We start from the raw sequence: 21,242 nt of genomic DNA on the forward strand, positions 1-21,242 counted from the left end.
ATACTTTTGTTTCTGCTTTCTGATCAGATGACTGTTCCAACATTTATATTCGAATTGTTATACCAGACACAACCAGCAGTCCATCCACACCAGCATCCTGTCATTGACGGTGGCCAGTGCCAGATGCTTCAGAGGAAGATGCCAGAATGTCCATAATGGACAATCCTGGAATAACATTTTAATAGGGGAAGTTTCTTCCTAAGCCCTGTCAGTTAGTGTTTGGCTTATGCTCCGATGCATGAGAGTTTCTTACAGCCTTTATATTTTTTTATCCTGTCTAAATAGTTGAAACTAAACAGTTCTAATCTTTTCATATCTTTATTACGAGTATATTATCATCCTGTCTTTTCATATGTCTCTCTCTCCATGCTTCTGATCATTCTTGTCATTCATCTCTGGACTCTTCAATATTTATCTGTATCATTTTTGAGAGGAGATAACCAGAACTGAATATAGCATTCAAAATAAGATTTGAATACTTTTGTCACAAATACTTGCATGTGTGGATTAAAGTTCAATTTCTGTGAATTGGGGAGGATTGGAAACTTGCCATCTGTGGTTATTTGTGTTAGTAGAAAACTTGATTGCAAGTTGTTCACAGTAAGTAAATGAAAAAGGTCAACCACATGGGCCAGGTCAATTCATTTGAACACTGAATATTTGCCATTGCTTTCTGTGCATTATCATCTCTCTTTTTTTCCAAACTCAGTTTATGCATCTCTAATATGAAGTTGCTTGACCACTATGGGCCAAATTCTGTGCTCACGGTGCTGTATTTCAGAAGTAACCCAACTGACTTCAGTGGAGATATCTTTGTTTCATCCTAGTGTGAGCACTGAATTTGGCTACCTTCTCTCAGTTCACTGAAAAATACCAATGGTTCCAGCCAAATCTGGACAATTACTTATTATTGATGAGTCTGGTTTCTTGAACGTGCTGCATTTCCTTTACCCGTTCCCCTAGTCTCCAAACAAATGAGCCAAGGTATGATTTAAACATCTCCTTACTTTGAATTGCTTTTAACTCCCAAAAACATTGAACTCTTTACTTGTGTATAAACCCACAACAAAGCTAAAAGGACTAGTTTTTTATTTAAAAAAAATTCTCCCACATCCCTAATAATGGTACAGTTTATGTTTGTTCTAGTTATGCCAATAAATTTATTGCTATGAATACTAGAAATGATCAACACCACATTTGGCTATTCTTAAAGCATACCCAAGTGACTGAATACAAGAAGTGAAAGGAAGAAAAGAATATGAGTAAATGAATTCAGCAGATGTGAAACAATCATACCTAATTGGGCTGTTTTTCTCATATTAACTAGACAGTAAATGCGATTTAAAACAATTAAAACAAACAGAACTGTTTTCTTCCCCAAATGTGTAGCTTTACAAAACATTTTCATCCTTTTTACCAAGTTTGACTATTGCTACTTGACTTGTGTGGTAATTTCCCTTGAGATACCAGGGAAATATCTTTTTGGTTTTTTAGCATGACAGGGAACTACAGATCTCTTTTAGTACACAGCATCCAAGGTAGGAAAACCAGGATCTGGTAATCCTTTCACAAATGTAAAACTTGATATTGCATTCACTTCCACCAGATGAGATGTGGGTACACATTGTGCTCTCATTCACATCAGTCTAAACCAGGAGAAGCTCTGTGCTATAATCAGTGGATTCAGACCAGTAAAACTGAGAGGAGGATTTGGACTCTATCTGACTCTCTCTGACTCTCTCTCTCTCTCCAATCTGAGAACTAAATTCTACACTCATTTATATGCCCACTCAGCCTCACAGCTGAAGCCAACCTGCAAGAGATCAGAATCTAGCCCTTCGCCTAATCCTTGTGAAGAAAATAAGGACACAGTGGTTACCATTCATTTAAAACATAAAATAAATAAATAAGCACACCCTGTGAGGCAAGCTGAACGCTTGGCCGCACACATGTTAATTGCTTGTTTGCAGTGTTGGTCCCAAGATATGGGATTTCACCAACAGAAGTTGGTACAATCAAAGATATTCCCTCACCCACCCTGTCTCTCAAGTGCTAGTTGTTCATCAGAACCAATACACCATTTTAAGATTCTTAAATTAAAAAGCAGCATCCTTCCTTCCCTCAGCCATGTGGCCTGTGGCAAAGGTACTGTGGGGAGGAAACGGACTGAAGCTGGCACAGCAGCTGCAGGAACAGCTTACGCAGGGATACATTCCTGTGGTTTCCACAAATCGGTGTTTTCTGGCCAAAAATCATGTTATTGAAAAACTGCTGACCAGCTCCGATTGCTTTCTGCAGTTTCACTCGGAACATTCTTTCCCGTCTGCAGACTGGATGTTTGCTCCACACTCTCCCTCTTGATTTCCAGTCTCTTCCTGCCCCTTCCCTTCTTTAATGTGTCTCCCGTGGCTCTTTGCGGCACATGCTATTAAAACACTGTGCGATTTAATTATTAACCAATCTAAGTGATTAAACAATCAGGATGCTTTGACTATGTTACTACCCAATTGGTCAGTCCTTGTGCTGGGAGACAAATAGTAAATGAAACAATGAGTTCACAGTACTGGTTGATTGCTAATTTGGCTCCTGAACCACTGAAGTCTAAGTATCATTGCACTACCTACTAGGCACTACCATAATAAACATGTTATAAATAAATAAATAAATGACATCATTCTAGTGACCAAAATTTGCTATCCGGTACTGTTTGGTGGTGTAAGTCAGTGGTTGTCAATCTTTTTCGACTACTGTGTCCCTTTCAGGAGTCTAAAACCTGAGCCCCACTGCTCGGGGCTCAAGCCCAAGCCCTGCTGCCTGAGGATGAAGCATATAAACTCAGCTTCACAGGAGGCCCCCATGGCATGAGACCCCAGGCAATTGCCACCACATAATGCTGGCCCTGCACTTGTGATCCCCCCTCACCCCCAACGCATCTTGCGACTCCCCGGGGGGTCACAATCCTCAGGTTGATAAACACTGATCTAGATGAGTTGATGGAAGATCTCTGCGTACTCACAGGGGTACACATATCCCTGGTTGAGAACCACTGGTCTAAGTGAATAGAGTCTGGTAGTGTCAGGACAGTTCTCAGTGGACAGGATTCACTAAAAAGTGTCGTCATAACTGGAACCCTACCATAGTCTGAGCAGAGAGGCAAAGGCCTGAAATGAGCTTTGGAGATTCTCCCATCCTCTTAACCAAGATATGACCCTTCCAGGTCAGAGCTGAGTAATGCAGTGTGTGGAAGACTGCTACTCCTCACACTCTGCCTGTAATAACTATAATAATCAGGACACCATTAAGACAATTTGCACAATCACGAAATTCACATATAAACTTTAGTAGTAGAAGAAGAAACCTGTAATTGGGGGTCTTTAGGAACAGATTAAACAAAAAGGAATGTACTGTGTGTGTAGCCTTTTCTTTTTTTAAAGTCCGGCTCTTGTACCCAATAGTACAAAACTGATTTTGTTGGCTGAGCAAAGCGAAGTTTTACAGATCTGAGTTGACCATCTTCATCACCAGCAGGACTGCAGCAGATCAAGATGTTTGTCTAGGAGTGTAATTTAGCTGTTCAAGGACAGTTTTAGATATTCCTGTGGGAATTCTGCACCAATGCTCTATGCAGAATTTGCACAGAATTAATGTTCTGCACAGAATTTCATCCTTCCCAGAAGGATTGGTGCTGCAGAGCTGCTGGCTGCCTCTAGGAGCTGCTGGACCCAGCAGACCCCATCTCTCCAGCCCCCAAATACAGCAGGTGGGAGGGAAGGTGGAGGGTGCCGGGCAGCTGCGGATTCCAGCATGTCCTGAAGGAAGGAGAAAGCATGCAGGAAACTCCATATAAGCCCATGACCCAGCATTAGGCTGTTTCTCTCTCTGGATCCCTGGGGGGTAGGGGTGTGGGTGTCTGGGATGGGGGGGAGGTACCCCATGGCTGGGCTCTGGGAGGAAGGGGGTGCGGTGTCTGGGATGTGGGTACTCCACAGCTGGGCTTTGGGGGAAAAGGGGTGTGGATGTCGGAGACCGGAGGGGCATAGTTTTCGCCCAAGATGTACCCTGCTGGCACATGTGACACATCCAGACTGAAGCAACCAACAAAAGCATAACAGAGAAACAGGAACTGGGTCATCGTAGGGATTTCTTTAACTTTCTACTCCTGGGAAAATCTTTTTTGTTGTTTGTATTGCTACAGACATACTTGCTGACTGGTATTTTGAAATAAATTACTAAAATAATTGAAACTGGTGTGATTATATGGTATTATTTTGAGAAACAAAATATACAGAATTTTGCAGAATTTTAAAATACTGTGCACAGAATTTCTAATTTTTTGGTGCAGAATTCCCTCAGGAGTATTTAGAGAGTGAGGTGGCTACACTCTGAGTGAGGAACAGAATGAGGAGTTTGTACAGGGGAGATATGGCTACAGTGGGAATAAAGAACTATGCAGACGGGATCAGAACACACTTAGCTCCAGAAGCACAGACCTCTACTCTGTGAGTTAAAGGATCAGCACAAAATAAATATTGCAGCATGTGGCCACGATTAAGAGTTCTGCATCTGTCATGCATTCATCTCAATATGTTCTGTGGATAAGATTTAAAACAAAACCCAAAATGCATACAGAATCTGGTATCTTGAGAAATATTTAAACGCTGAAGAAGTTGAGGAAGAGGCAATGGGTGCAGAGGGAAAGATGGTGATTTGTGCACTCACCATAAGTCAAAACTGACCTCTAAGAAGGTATCTAAATAGTTTTAACCCTGTTGAAAGGACCCTCCACCTTACTAAAAAAAAACCAAAAACACAACAACCTTCAACACCAGCTGTTTCTACAGCTACCACCCTATCTCCCTCCAAACTCATCTAATGGGCAGTTTACAACTGTTGCCTTGAGTTCCTCTCCTCCAAGTGCAGCCTGGATCTCCTCCAGCAGGCTTCTGCCCACTCTGCTCCATCACACCTGCTTTCACCCATCGTTAATGACCTCTTGCCCTACCTTAGAGCTTCTACTTCCTCGTCATCCTCCGAGCTCTTTTTGGCTAATGACACCCACGTGCTTGACATGCTCTACTTCTCTCCCCTGGCTTTCTCTCACAGGGTCAGAGCCTGAGGTGGTATTGTGTGGCTATTACTTACAGCAAAATATCCATCATTGGTTGGGTTGGAGAACAGAACTCAATGTGGGGCAAGTCTGTAAATGTTTGTATTTTTCCCCCAATCACTATTTTACTATAGAAAATAATACACCCTGATTTCCTACACTTGTAGCTCTCTTTTCCCTGAAATAGGCCTCAAGCTAGGTGTAATATTTACTTACCTATGCAGGTGCGTCCATCAGCATGGAGTCTGTATCCCATATCGCATATGCAATAGAAGGAGTCGAGAGTGTTAACACAGCTCTGCTGGCACCCTCCATTCACTACTGCACATTCATCAATATCTAGAGAAGGAAAACAGATGGCGGAGATTACAATGTCATTTCAATGTCAGCCTCAGAGAAGAGACACATTATTTCTCCTGGACAGTAGATAGCATGTATGTGGTGCAGCTCTTACATTGATGCTGCTGATGATCTTTACTTCTTTGATAATTGGACAGATCTGTGACATGCATGTTCCTTGGGGGCAGGAAAAATATATAGGGAAAGAATTACAATAACCTAACACATATGAGCTTGCAGTCACCATGGGATAAACATCTGGCATTTAAAGATGCTGTATGAAGAATTCCTTTTGTGTCAAGCCCTTAACTCTATTAGTTGAAGTTCTAATGTGCAATGGGGCAGCGTACTGAAGAAGAAGAGGGGAAAGACATAAGAACACAGATAATGTTTAATTTGTTAATGAACTATTTCTTTCACTAATTTTATCTATTTGAGGCCTGCACTTGCTCCTACTGAAGTGAATGGGAGACTTAGAATTCACTTCAGTGGAAGCAGGAGCAGTATCTTGCGCCACACAGCTTCTGTGACCCCTATCTCGTGGAACTCTATCTGATGTTCTTGCTGGTTATCTTAATCTTTTTCCTTTCTCAAATGGCCTAAGAATCACGGAAGAGCTGTTACCCACTCATCTCCAGCTCTGAGAACAAAGCAAGCAACTTTCTATGTCTCACTTCAGAAAAGCACTGTGCTATACCTCAAATTTTTTTCAGCTAAAGAGGGAAAATGCCACTGAATCAGCTTGAGAACATTTCTTAAATCTTTTGCCTGACAGTAAGGGTAAGTTGGGAGGACACGCTTGAGTACATTTGCAGCCATAACAGGTTTTAAGTAGATCCACAAAACTGAACATTTTACAAGGTTCTGAAGGGTTTTGGATAAGCAGCTTCCATCTCTTTTCAGCAACACTAGCACAGTTTAAATGCCAACATATTGGAGTACTGATGCCACTGAATCAAAAATCACCACAGAAGTACTGAGGGGGCCTTATCCAAAATTTATGGAGACTTCTGTTGGTGTCAACAGGCTTTGGATCAGGTGCTATGAGTGCCCAAAAATGCTTAGCTACCCAACCACACATAAATGGAATGAGGGTGAAGAGCCTGGGTTTCAAGGCAATACAGGCCTTGCCTACACTGGCAGTGGTGTCTAGGGTATGTGTAACTACATGCCACAGTGAAAATAAGGCTGCATCCACACTGTGGTGTGCAGTTACACATGGCAGTGAAAGGCTCTGGCAGGGAGAGGCATCTGGAAAAGCTGCCAGAACCTTTCATTGTGGAGAGAAAACGCTCTGGCAGTGCCATAGCAGTGCTTCACCACCTACACTGCTATGTATATCTGTGCTGGGAGGGCGTGCAGCATGTATTCTACCTCCTGCCATAAGCGTAGGCATAGCTTAAGAGGCAGCCCATAAAGAGGGGAAAGTCAGAAATTGTTCCTGGGGGGGGGGAAATGTATTTTGAATGAGAAACCCTGAGTAGAGAGAATCAGGAAAATGAGGCCAAAGAGGGAGATTTTTTTTCATTATATGTTTGATGAAAAGTGTCTGGTTTTTATATTCACATTGTTATATTTCTGCTTTGTATTTAATTTTTTATAGTTTATGTTTTTAATACTTTTATGTTTATTTCATTAAAAAAATCCAATAAAAATTAAATGAAAAAGGACAAGTTTTAAAGATGACTCAGAAAGACAAGATTTCCTAAGCTTCTCCTGGCCATAAGGAAATGCTTTTATAACTTTTAATGTTAATACTTCACATGTGAAATTCATTCATCTAAAATAAAGCCCTGGTGTTGACTTGTGTTTAAATTCAGACCGTTTGCCTACATACATCACTTACCAGCCCATCTCTCAAATATGGTGTTTTATTAGGCTACATACTGTATATTTCCTTCTGGCTGGAGACATCTGGAATCTTTTTCTTATTAAGAGAAGTTGTTTGAAATGTAAACAGTAAACAGAGCACGCTATTCATCTTCATGTATATTATGCAATGTCACATTAAGAATTCATTCATGAACTTTTTTCTCATTGATAATAATACATCAGGAAAGTCACACAATCCAATTCTTTAAAAATGCTGAGAAACTGTGTAAAAATAATTGTCAAGTTAATTAAAAGCTACTGTTACAAGAATCCTTTTATCTGCCCAATAAATGATGTTTTTCACCTTCAATCAAATGTCCAGTTACCACTAAAAAGTAACAAGAAAAAATAAAAACCCAGAAACTAGCTGCCAAAATGCTTTTACCAACTATGGTAAAGAATTCTAAAAACAAACAAAAAATGAACAAAAAGGTTAAAGAAAAAACTAGGAAGCAGCAGAACTATGTGACATAATTTTGAGCCTCATATTATTATGTGTTTTCCTCAAGAATCTTCATTACTGTGAACTCTCAAGTATACAATAAAAGACAAATTATCTAACATGCAAAATATGGCTGTAAAATGGGATGTCTGTGCTTCTAAATAAATGGAAAGGACACACAAAGGTCAAAATATTATTAAGAAAAGGAGTGACTGAAGTTAGAGGCCTAAATAAGTAACTTGATTTTCAAGACGGGCTGTGCACCCAAGAGCTCCAACAGACTTCTACGAGCCTTTAAACTTTGTTCCTACTTTTCTCAATAGGTCAACATTTTACTTGAAGGCATAACTCATCAGCCTCACTCTGATGCACAGGTTCCTCATTAACTTCTCTGATGCTTCAATATTTCTAGCGCTACAAGTCCAACTTCTGTGGGAGCTGCTGGGTACTTAGCACTTTTGAAAATCAGGCTATTTATTTAACTGCTTAAGTAAGGACTTAGACTCCTAACTTTAGGCCCCATTTTTTAAAATCTTGGCCAAAATCCTTGGCAGGCCATGAATAAGTTAATAAAGATCCCGTTTTTGTTTATTTCAAAGAACACTTCTTTGCCGTCAACGGGTTTTGGAGAGTAATACATTAACAGACAAATGATTAAGTTTTTTTGCAGCAAGGGGGGAAAAGGTGCAAGATCAATGAGTTTGGGACACAATAATTCCATGGTCCCAAACCTGCATGGTTCCATCTTCTTGGGATGCTATGTGAATGAAAAAGTTGACAGTGGCAATCCTTTTAGTTTAAGGCTTTCTCTGCAGGATCAATATTTTATTAAATAAATGTTGAGAGATTCCTTCATGGACACAGATACCAAGAAACCCACAGGACACAGCTGCCTCTCATTAATTCCTGCATCTCAGGAACAGGAAACTGCTTTGCCCCCAATTACAGAAAAAAGTGCTATCATTATTTAGTCTATTAAGCATTCTGAGGACCAGATGCTAACCCTAGGACTTGGTCTACACTTGAGTATTAACAGTATAACTATTTCAGATAGGGATGTGAGTCTTTTTACCAACTAGTTATACTGGTATAACCCCTGGTGCGGACTGAGGCTTTGTTTATACTAGCGCTTTTGTCAGCAAAAATTTTGTCACTCAGGGATGTGAAAAAAAACACCCTGACCCCCTTATAAAATACCTTAGCTAGAACAAAAAGGTCTCCTTGCCTTCTCCATCACATGTTTCCTAAACCTCAATTCCCGACCCTCATGTGTTCTGGGGGGAAAGGAGTGGCAGATGTTTCGTTTGGCGGAGATGAGAGCCTCACCCAGGCACTAGAGGCAGTGTTGATGTTCAGCACTCACAGAAAAAGAGCAAGAGCAAGAAACAGATTTTTGAACCCTGGAACTCTGGGCATAATCCCAGCCTTCACAGTGGGGAGAATTCCCTCGGTGTGGTAGTGAAATAATTTACAATATATTTACAGAAATGACGCAGTAGAAAGGAGCCGAGGACATCAAAGATTTCTACTCAGACCATGCAGTGGTAAGAAGGAACTGGAGAGGCATTGGCCCATACCACTCTTTAGGCTTTTGGTTCAGAGCATGAGGTAAAGTGCCTGTGTGGGCCAATGGACACCGCTTGCAAAGAATTCCAGACGCAGGTGCATGGGGTGTGCATGTGTACTTACATGTGAAATACACATAGGGATCATCACTCAAAGAAGAATTCAAGCTAATCATGCACAGCTAATGTGACTCTTCACTGGTTTGTACTCAAGGCCAAACTCTAACTCTTTTAGAAAAGTTGCACATGAAAACTACCTTACTGCCCGAGGTTTAGAATGACAAGAAAGATGTATGGCAGCACTGATCTTTCAGTTTTTCTTATAATATGCCATGAGCATCAGTTCGGTTTATCCACTCCAAAGGATGTTTAAATTGCATGAGTGGTTGTTTCATGATGTGAAAATAACGTATTCATTTAGACAGCTTTTCTTTGCACAATGTGTGTTCAAAACATCTGTGTAAATAACACAGTTGCATAAAAAGAACCAGGATGGCTTCCTAGTCACTTGAAGATCAGTCCCAAAGGAGATCATATTAGCCTAAAATTGACAAAATAAGCTTTTTTGAGAGAGTGCCATTAAGGGACAAATGTATACCTGGTGTAAGGGCTTGTCTACATATGGAGTTAACTGTTTCTGATTAAGTCCATGTGTTGACTTTGCAGAATAAGAGTGCCTTGTTCCTGTTTTGCTTAACCCACTGGATTTATATACTCTATAAGAGTGAGTATAAATAAGAATAAGAGTAGAGTAGTAATGAGGAATAAGAATGTCAACAAGCCCTTTATGTTGGAATTACAGTCACTTATACCAGGTCTGAATTTGAAAATGTCCATACTGTATTGACAATTTATAACTATCCACTGATAAATCTATGTATTAACATCAATATTTTAAAGTCCTGGATACATATATTTCAATTAATATATTCTACAGTACAGTAGCTTACTATAGTTGTTTCTTTTTTGTTTGTTTGTTTTTGACTGTGTCATTTTGAGATTTGATTGCATGATTTTTGAAATACTGAACATTTGCTTTATTGGTTTGTTCAATTGGAAATGCCAGTTCATCTACTCCTCAGAAGAAAACATAACAGTTGTAATGGGCAAAGTTTAAGACTGCATAAAAAATGGTACCAAAAGTACCCCTGAGAGAAAAGCAGAATTACTGATTATAGAGAACAACCTCTTTCTGCTTCCTATTTACCCATATTGGGGGAAGGGGGAGTACTGGCAAAACTGATCCATAAAATTTGTATTTCTTACAATTTTTACATATTATGAGAAAGGAAAACAATACAAGATATATACTTGTATAAATAATGTAAGAAGAATAGCAATTGCCGAAGTAAGATAAAAGTAACCATTGAAACTAGAGGTCAAGAAGTGGCTTCTTTCACACTTAGGTTTTAGTTTAGTCTTAACCCACTAATACAATATGTGTCATGTTGTCCTCCTGTCATGGCTGGTCTACTACAGGACAACAGCCTATGACTGCAACTGTCTGATAGAGTTTATTCCCTTACATCAAGTGGTAGAGGACTGTGATGCAGTCCTGACTGTCTAGGTTCAGGCCCTGCTGCTGACCTAGGTAGGGAATCATTATAAAAGTGGTGCCTAGACAAGCTTCTCCTCACAAGGTTAATAAAGGAAATAGTTTGAACCAATTGTGCTGAAGGGGACGATGGGTACATCTCAATATCTGACACATGGATAAAGTCAACACACCAAAACACCAGTACTGAGCCCTTCACCCTCAATATGCAAAGCATATGTCGTAGCTGGGAATTCTGCAGACTGTAATGAAAACTGTCCATTCAATTTAAACAAGGTCAAGAAAGAAAGCTATTTTAAATTCAATAAAGAGGCCATCTGAAAGTGTAGACTCCATGGAAGACAAACTTAACAACTCACTTGACAGCTAAAACTATTTCTAATCCTCTTTTTGATATGGAATGGTATGAAGCCTCGGGAGCCGAGACACATCACTGCTTGGTCCTCATAATTTGCAGAGAAAATGAAAGTGTCAGCTGAACGAGAAAAAGGGGAAGCATCTGTTTGATAGCTGTGTAAGCCTGTGATATGTAAACTGCTCTGGATTCAAGCAGCTCTAATTAGAGTTTCAAGGCATTCTTCATCAAAAATATGTATATACACACATGAGAATTAAGCAAGTTTTTGGACTGAATAATTTGCAGGAAAGTCAAGGTAAGAGATTAAAATAAGAAATTGGATAATTCTCAAGGACAGACCTCAGAGGAGCACAGTGACATTTTCCCGTAGCACTGAGTCAACGTCTCTTTTTCACATTTCAGATGAGTGCTATTTTGTTCCTTCTTAATCATTAACACAAGAACTCTCTTGTTCAGAATCTTGGAACTGTATGTAAAATTTGAGAGAGGCAGGTCAAAACACCATTAATGTCATTGCTACCATTAAGCATAAAGATACTTTAGCACCACTGTACCACTGTTTGCCTCCAGCCCAACCCATATCTCCCTATGAAATCCATACACATGGGCCGAGATTAAGGGTGAAGAATGTTGCCAGAAGAGGTAAACTATATAAGGGATGCAACCACAAGAACCACTGACCAGAAAAACAAAACATGTGTAGCTTTATCTACACAGGACGCAAGGAATGATAATATTCAGTAAATTGTGTTTATTGTGCTGGAAGGTTATATAGGAAGATGTGATGGTGTGTTAACAGGGGTTAAATGAGGCTGAGGAAAGGCCATTTAACTGGATAGACCACAGCTAAGGGGAATTGACTGGCCTAAGGAACACCTGAATAATGACAGAACCCAGTTTGGAAGGAACAGGTGGGGCTAGGATAAAGCCAGGAAGCTAGCAGTAGAATGGGGCTTCAGTGAGGGAGCCTGGGCAGTAGGGACAAAGAAGGAAAACTAGGTGGAGAGGGTGTAGGAAAAGACTCAGTGAAAAGGCAGCAAGGTTTCAGAAGGTGCAGACCTTCTGAAGGGGGAAAAAACAGTGATCTGGCTGGAAGGCCTAGTCACAAAAATAGAACACCCTGAGTGGCAGAGGGTGAGAGAGAGAGGGAGGCAGCAGGGTGCACAGCAAACAGCAGAAGGGGGCATTGGACCTGGAAAGAGCTAATCCCCAGAGTGGCCAGGAGGAGGCACCCTAGTGGTGAGAGGACCCCCATGACACAAGGCTTGTCTACACACCATGAGAAGTTGAAACAAGACAACACTCATGGAAGTTCCACATTCAGGAAGACTTCATAAATTCAGGAGGGTCGAAGTTATCACTATCTCCAGCAGGTTTGATGCAACCTTATTTTCAAATTTTTCTAATGTGGAGCGTGCTCATAGAAGCAGCTACAGGACTCTGTCATGCCATCAATTTTTAAACAAAACGTCTAAAATCAGAATCCATTCCCAATCGGCAGGAAGTCAACAGGGAGTTATGCTTAAAAACGGATAGTGTGATATGGCCTGTGGAACGCCATACAATTCAAAATCTGCAGCCAGTAAGGGCAAAAGGTGCCAAGAAAGTTGTCCTTCAGTACCTTCTCTCAGCAGGGCATGACACAGTTTGAAAAGAAATAATTATGGAATAAAAATAGAGAAAAATAGGCATAGTATGAAAACATCTGCTTTTTGTTAACAGTAGTAAGAATGCCCTCTTGCTCAGCTCAATAAGTGGCTTCAGTACAGCATGGTGGGTAGAGAGATTCCTCTTATCACACAGTAGGTAGGATATACAACAGCATTATGATCACACAAAGGCCTTCATAACGTGATTTGTTCTCAGCTTCAGTTTATAATCAGTGTGTCTGAAAGGAGAATGCTGTTTGTCACAAACGTCTCCTACTTCAGTTGGTAAAAAGCCTTATGTCATTTTGTGGATGGATTTGTTCTGTAAACCAATTGGAGCATAAGCCATCATGGTACAAACTGATTTGGGTGGTACTGCTGTCCATCAAAATTATTTTATTAAGTCTGAGTCGCTCACATAATGCACCAGTTACACTTCAAAGATCTCTAAACTGATTTTGCTCTTACTTACAGCAGGAGTTGTGGGGGAGGGATGGGGTGGCAGGATCTGACCCTTCTTCCCATTGATGTAACAGGGAAATCAACCCCCAAACCTCACAGATCTATGAGAATCTGCTGGAGCCCTAGGGCACAGTTTATCTTCTCCAGTTCCCTGTTAGAATTGCTCCGCTAGGATTTCCTTTCAGGCACTAGTTCCCGGGGTCCCTCATCAATAAGGTTCCACAGTGCAGATGGGGCTCCTCTCAGGAGCCAACATAACCCAGGCTAAGTATTAACTCCTGAGTAGATTCTCAGTGAGTGGGAAACAACATATGCTACCTTGGCCAACTTTCATAGATTATAAAGTCAGAAGGATCATTGTGATCAACTAGTCGGACCTAATTTTGCTCCCCACTTCTCCTGACACAGATACTCAACTCTGGGATCCAGGGAAGGGAAGGGGAGACATTATGCCATTACAGCATTAACAGAACTTAACCCTACAGTCCATTCATACAGAGAACTTCCAGAATCTGGTTCTAATGCAGGATAATAGCAAAAGCAGAACACTGTCTCTTGTTCCCTAACACTATAGCTGTCAGATTAACTCTTTGGATGCCCCTTTTTTATTAGCTGACTCTGCACACTCCTATTTGCGTGAAATCCCCTCTGAAAGGGTAACCATTAGTACAGCATGCTGAGGGCTTTCTCAAAGAACAGATGAGCATGTGTGCGATGTGTTTCAAGGTGGTGTCCTATTCACTCACAATTAAACCCACCAAAGTAGCCATGTCACTGGATTTTAAATAATCAAGCCCTATATCAGTCAAACCACTGATCTGTTCAGTAAACGTAGAGAAGGATGAAGCTTATTATGATCTTGTTGACAGTTCCATCTGGATCATTTCCTTTGGGCTACTGCTCTTAATGAAAGTGTTGACAGATATGTGTTTCTTTTAGATTTTATCATGCATCCTTTTAAAACTTTATTAAGAGTACATCATACTCAACCCAGGGATGTTTCACTAAAGAATGAGACTCTTATTAGTAGTCCCAGTGAAAAATGGCATTAGTTTCTTTCTAGAACGAACTCTCCAGAGTTCTACTTCCCTATAGCTCTTATCTGTCATTAGTCATTGTTTACATAGCAAAACAGGCAAAACCACAGAAAAATAAATATTTTTCCTACATTATACTCTCTATTGAAAGGCAAATATGCACATATACTGTAGAGAAGTGTAAAAAATGTTTTATCATTTTCTATTTACAATATTCACTGAAAGTTTCTAAACCTTTCTTACCATGTTGGAGATATTCAGTTTCAAGCTACATTTAAGACATGTTCAAGATTAAGATGATTCATCCGCTGTTTATACAATGTTTTTATTTGCTGGTAAATGCTTTTCTAAAAGCAAGCTGTTATTTAAATATTCACAATGTTTGATTCTGTATAAAATTGCTATTAAATTTTGGAGACCTTGACCAGAGCTTCAGTTTCAGACTTACAAAACTCTTCCAACACAATGATAAAAAAAAAGTATTAATACATTTTCTTCCTTGACAACCACAATCATATCTTCATAATTGCAGGAAAGATTACCCAACTTTTAATTCACACTAGTCAGCCGCAACAATACTGCGTTTCTTTTCTTTGCTTTAAAATATACTAATAATTGCCAATCAGCACAGTGGAATGTTAACATTCTCCATAACCTGTCTTTCAAAACTATTCACAAATGTTAGAAACCAGCTAATATAAAATAATCATTAGTGTCCTAGAAACATCTACAAACATTTTTTCTAGAGTCTGTTTTTCTTCATAAAATTTTAATCTAAATACTGTATTTTGTCTAGAACATAATAGCACTGGTATGCTGTTATAAAGCACTTTTTACCTAAAAACTCAAATCACTTTTATACATTAGTTAATTAAGCTACATTACACTCCTAATAATTAAATGTCAAAGCTGATGTGTAAAACTGCATAAACTTTTCGTACAATCATGTTTCATACAAACTTTTTGTGCAAGTTTACACATGCATAAATTGGACTACCACAGTGAAAGAAATATATAGTGAATGATTGCCATTCTCCCCTAACTCTAAGAAACCAGTCCCTTCCACATATAAAAGAATCTATGGTCCCAGCTCAATATTTCCTTCCAACTGGTATAGTCCACACTCACTGGTGGGAAACCTGCGGCCTGTCTGGGTAATCTGCTGGCGGACCGCGAGACAGCATTTACATTGACCGTCCACAGGCCCATCCACCCACAGCTCCCAGTGGCCGCAGTTCGCTGTTCCCAGCCAATGGAAGCTGTGGGAAGCGGCGCAGGCCACAGGGATGTGCTGGCCACAGCTTCCTGTAGCTCCCATTGGCTGGGAACAGCAAACCACAGCCACTGGGAGCTGCGGGCGGCCACGCCTGCAGACGATCAATGTAAACACTGTCTCATGGCCCATCAGCGGATTACCCTGATGGGCCACATGCGGCCCGGGGGTTGCCCACCACTGGTCCACATGATGCTTCTCAGATCCTCCCAGACAGTTACAGAATTTAGACGCTTAGTGGAACCAGTCCATGTGATGCCTTTGCAATCAGCATTGAGTAGCTCTCCAGCACAATGTAGGCTTGAGCACCTGAGAGTGTGGAGACAGGAATTTTGTTGGGGAGGCCCATGACATGTGGGAATTTTTTCCCTTTTTTCTTCTGTCAAACAGGTCATCAATAATTCTTCTAATAAATAAAGTGTGACACAGGATGTCAGTTGTCTAAGGACTACGGATAAGTGTCTTTTAGATAGCATATCCTGCTCTTAACATACCACAAGATACACTGTATGAAGACGTGTCACATATCAATATTACATACCATACCAAATTCTTTCTGCCATACCCTGCCATAATTTGACAACTAGATGTAGTGTGAAGCTTGTTGATGAAGTGTCTTGGGAATTTTCAGTCTAGATTTTTGTTTGGGATCATCTAAACTGCCTTACAATGAAAGAGCAGGGCCTTAAAGGGACAAACACTCACTTTTCTCTGCTTGAGGTATGGATGGTTTCAATCTGATGTTCTGGAGGCATAAAGGGAATTCTGGGCTACAATATGCAAGTCGGACCCATTGGACAAAGACAGTGGGGAAATAGTAGTATGGGCTGTCATCTCCCTTCATGGGGCAGAATACTGGTTGTTCTCAATGATGCTATTATTACGAAGCCTCTGGTTAAGAAACTTGCTCTTGACACTGATGATCTTGCTAAGCATTGGCCTGTGTAAAATCTCCCATTTTTTGAAAAACTGTTTGAAAACTCTGGCAAGTACCTGAAATCCTCAGATTTCCTTAATTCTAGTCAATCAAGGACTTATCCGAGGTGGATGGATTCGCTCTTTAACAGCTCTGTTCATTTTTTCAGGGAGATGTTTGAAAGAGCTGCTCCTCTACCCTGAAGGATCTCTTATGGGGTATTATGGGGTCTATCTTGTTATCCTTCTTGTTCAACATGTACAAGGAGGCTGGTAGGGATTTAGAAAGGAGCTGCAGGTTGTGTTATCTTCAGCAGGCTGATGATATTAAATCTCTGCCTCCTCCTAAGCTGTTGGTGTAGTGGAAATGACCATTGTCTGTAAGAGTCTTGGGTATTGGTGAGGGTTTGTTGGCTGTGGCCCAATCTAGAAAAGACTAAGGCTGGCTGGGAAAATGACTAGAAAAATTGGTGAAGAAAGCACAGCAACCATTTGTAACACAGGTTTGCAATTTAAGAGTCTTGTTAGTTCCTAGGCTTGTATTCCATGCTGAGTAGAGGGGAATTTTTTAATATGCGTCTAGTGAGACAAGAGAAAATGTCTCTTAAGCTTTGTATTTTGCTACAGTTACTGCATCCATGCTTTTCTCACATTGATACTAGACCTTTGTGATGTACTCTAAATGGGGCTTAGTCTTCCATCTGCCTAGGTATTTATATTGTGTTTATGTGGTTATTGGCGATATGATCCCTTTGCAATTCATACCCCAGAATGCTGTGGATATGCTGACCTAATTCCCAGTGTAGATACAGCTAGGCTGATGGAAGAATGCTTCCATTATCCTAGCTACCATCACCCAGGGAGGTGGTATTCCTACAGAGACAGAGAAAAACCTTCTGACGCTGTAGGCTATGTCTACACTATGGGATCATAGAATCATAGAATATTAGGATTGGAAGAGACCTCAGGAGGTCATCTAGTCCAATCCCTGCTCAAAGCACGGGATAATGCTGGCATGGCTATGGTGCTGTACCTATGCCATTATACTTCATGTAGTGTAGACAAGGGTTGAGAAAGGTGCATGGGGTCCCTGAGCATGTAACTGAGTGGATTAGGTTTCGAATGCTGCAACAAATTAGAAGGGATTCACCAAACCAAGCTGCAGCATTCTTTAAAATTGTGACAGTGTCTCAAGTGTTCATCTAGCAATGCAACGTTCAGCTCAGGTTTCTGCCTGCCTTAAGCTATTAATTAATCAGGATCCAGTCAATTCATCTCACCCCATTAAAAGAATGCCCAATGACCTACAATTAATTTTCCTTTGTTATTTATCAGCTGAAGTTTTAACTTGTTATTTTTCAAGAATTTTTTTGCTGTAACATAGTCATTAGGAGTCAGATGCAGATCCATGGCACTGTACTTATTTCTTACAATGGTGCTTTAAAGTTGAGGGGATTAAAGAAGGTCAGTTTGCCCCATTCTACATGGGAGTCCTCTAGCATAGTCACTAAGAAAGTTTTGAGTGATGTTAGTAACTGGTACTTTCTGCACATGTATTCAGAAAAGGTCAGTTTTTCATCCTATATTATATCTTTTATATTTGCTGTATTTTTTCTAACCAGGCGCTCTTGAGTTGAGCTAAGCATAAACCTAAGTCATGGTTTGTCACAGAACAGTGTGAAAAGGGTGGGAATTTAACAAGAATGGATATTGTAAAAGCATCTTGAATCCCGCCAATGGGTTCATGTCCCATCCTATATTGAACAGAGACCCTTCAACAGAGAACAAACTGGCCTGATGGCTTTTCTTCTCTTTTATCCCAGGCCATTTCTCTAGAGGCACCAAATATTAGGATCTTACATTTCTTTGAGGAACACTTCTTGGAATGGTGACTGGAAGGTCAGGAGATCAATCCAAAATGCAGAATCAGCACTTTGAACCTCACTAGCAAAATGCAGGGTTTCCTCTGGCCAAAGAATAAATTATGACTAAAATACAAAATTTAACAGCATAAATTAATGTTTGTGGCCATTTTAACACATATTTTCTTTCTCTTACACAAAACCTTCTATTTTTCTTTTGAATTAAGCTATTAGCTATTATTTGGAATCTCTATTTAAAGAGTTTTCTTCAGACATAGAATCAAGATAAATCACTTGACATCCAGGACTATTATATTACTAGAGTAAACAATGGTGGTCTCAGAGATAGATAATAACTGTCCTATAATTCAATAGTCTCAGAGGTCATATCTTACAAAAGTCAGGAAATCTGCCAGCGCTCAGTTTAACAAAAAACTCCCAGGGATGTCCACTGATCAAGTTACAAGGATAGGAATATTACTCTAATCGGTAAGACAAAAGCTCCCTTTTGTCAACACTAATCATATGACTTCACTGGTCTCTAGCTACAGTGGTCTTGATGGATGAGAACATGATGATATAAATAAGAAATGACAGCTTATCAAAGAGGGTTAACATAGGGTTATGACCTCTTTATCTGACTTCTGTAGCTTATTCAAATGTAAACACATGCTTTACCCCATCATACTTTACTAGTCAGAATTTGGATTATACTGATATTGTGGAATTTTGAAACTGCATTTTGGAAAAGACTATTTTTTCTTACTGTTTTATATAATTAGCAGTCTTGTGGGTTAATAAATACAAAACTTAGCTCTTATTGTGGTTTTCAGCAGGTGATCTCAAGGCACTTTTCAAAAGGAGGCCAATACCATTAATCCCATTTTAAAAATAGGGAAACCGAGGCAAAGAGACAGGGAATGACTTGCCCAAGGTTACCCAGCAGACTAGTGGCAGAGCTGGGACTAAAACCCAGGTTTCCCAAATCCTACTTTAGTCCATTCACTAGGCCATACTGCCTCCCCTGAGCCTCCCCTGATTCTCCGTCACAATCAAGTACAGGCAGTGATACATTATGTAAACAACCTGAAAGTCTGCACCACCCTTAGTCATTATGACTATCTTACTCTTCAAATTCATCTACTGGAATTAACTATACTACTTGCAGCGTAGGGTACTACTTAATGTAAGGGCAACAGAATTTGGCCCAGAATTATTGGACTACATTCATCTGCACAGTACCTCCACAGACTTTAAAATTATGCCAGAGGAATTCATCTCATTAGTCTCTCAGTGATTTAGAGTCAAACCCTTTTCCCCATAAAGTCAAAAGAGTGTTGGCATTAATTTCAATGCGACCCAGATTTGACCTGAAGAGTACGGGTTAAGGTTGACTATTATGTCAAAACCTGTTATGTGCACAAATCGAAGCCAAAAAGTTCCTTGCTTGTCAGATATGAAATCCTGAATTCTCCAGTGTCAGTCTGTCTGGGGATGTGGGAGATAAAACTGTCATAACACGGCAGATGCAGAATTAGTTCTGAAAGGCTAATCAACCCACTCCTCCAGCATTTTTATTCAGCTGTGCATTACTTCACCATACTGCAATTTACTGCCAGATGTAAACATTGTTTAGTAAGGTAATGAAAAATATTGTATTGTATATAATTATGGATTATATATCCTGTCATGACAATCTCGCAACTGGCTAAAAACCGGTCCTTACCTGATTGGTAAGGACCATAGAAATCTTCGGCACTGAAAGTTCCATGCAGCGCTATTCAATCTCTTTCTCCATGCAGCATGCTTAATGAGTAACAGAACCATGGGAAAAAGTTATAAAGGTTTATTTAATGCTGAGAACAGTAACTTGTTCTAGGATTATTTCAGTTTTCTTCAACTGTTATACTGCTTGTATTAATGTATGCCTGAACCCTGCAAGGCACTGTCCATCATTACTACCATTGAAGCTAATAGGGGCTGAGGATGCTGCTCAGCACCTTATAAGATCAGGCCAATGGTTTGCTAAAACTGCTCAGATTTTTATCTTGTTAAAACAATTTCATGGACTATGGTAAATTCTGTTGTGCTGTTGGATTAGTAATTTAGTTACAACCCACTTCTTTTCTCTCTCTTCAGCCCCACTACTATGGATGGATAACACATAATCAGAAATTGGGACCTATTTCTTGATAATATCCCTACTGTTTATTGGCAGAAGATGTTCTTTTTCTGAAGATATTAAGACCAAAACCGTATTTATCCTCTAAAGTAGAACTAACAATGTCCACATTATTTATGCTATGCCTTTACGATGTTTAAGTCTCACGTTTGTATAGCAGCTTTCATCCTAACACACCTCAAAGTGTTTTAAAAATGTAGTGATCAATCACTTCACTCATTAGGGAAGTTAAAGCGCTTTTGGGATGGAGCATGGAAGCAGTTCAATATACAGGAATGCTACGCTGTGGATTAGGACTAAAACTGAATACGATATACAACTGAGATGGCAGAGGAAATACAGGCAAACAGAATATAAGTAATCAAATTGACTAACAGCCCTGCTCTTCTAAAATGCCATGGTAATTTTAATAACAACAAAGTGGTCAGAAACTCAGTTTTAGACCACATCTGCAAGATGGAACCTCCGTCTACACAGTACAACATAGCATCATGAATGGGCATTAGCTCAGGGTCAACTTAAAGGGGTAGAGTACCATAGTTCATAAAATACCAGGGTTGGAAGGGAACTCAGGAGGTCATCTAGTCCAACCCCCTGCTCAAAGCACTCAGATTTTTGCCCGAG

The 21,242-nt window shown here is 40.0% G+C and overlaps 1 protein-coding gene across 1 annotated transcript in view; it reads right to left on the minus strand.

The window, feature by feature from the left end:
* LOC120371988 (multiple epidermal growth factor-like domains protein 6) overlaps positions 1–21,242 on the minus strand; it is a 273,444-nt gene that overhangs the window by 76,245 nt on the left and 175,957 nt on the right. The window contains exon 6 of the mRNA XM_039488566.1: positions 5,324–5,446. Within this exon, the coding sequence (XP_039344500.1) occupies positions 5,324–5,446 (123 nt within the window). The remainder of the gene's footprint in view (positions 1–5,323; positions 5,447–21,242) is intronic.

Source organism: Mauremys reevesii, linkage group 9 (genome assembly GCF_016161935.1).
Source record: "Mauremys reevesii isolate NIE-2019 linkage group 9, ASM1616193v1, whole genome shotgun sequence".
Lineage (NCBI taxonomy): Eukaryota > Metazoa > Chordata > Testudines > Geoemydidae > Mauremys > Mauremys reevesii.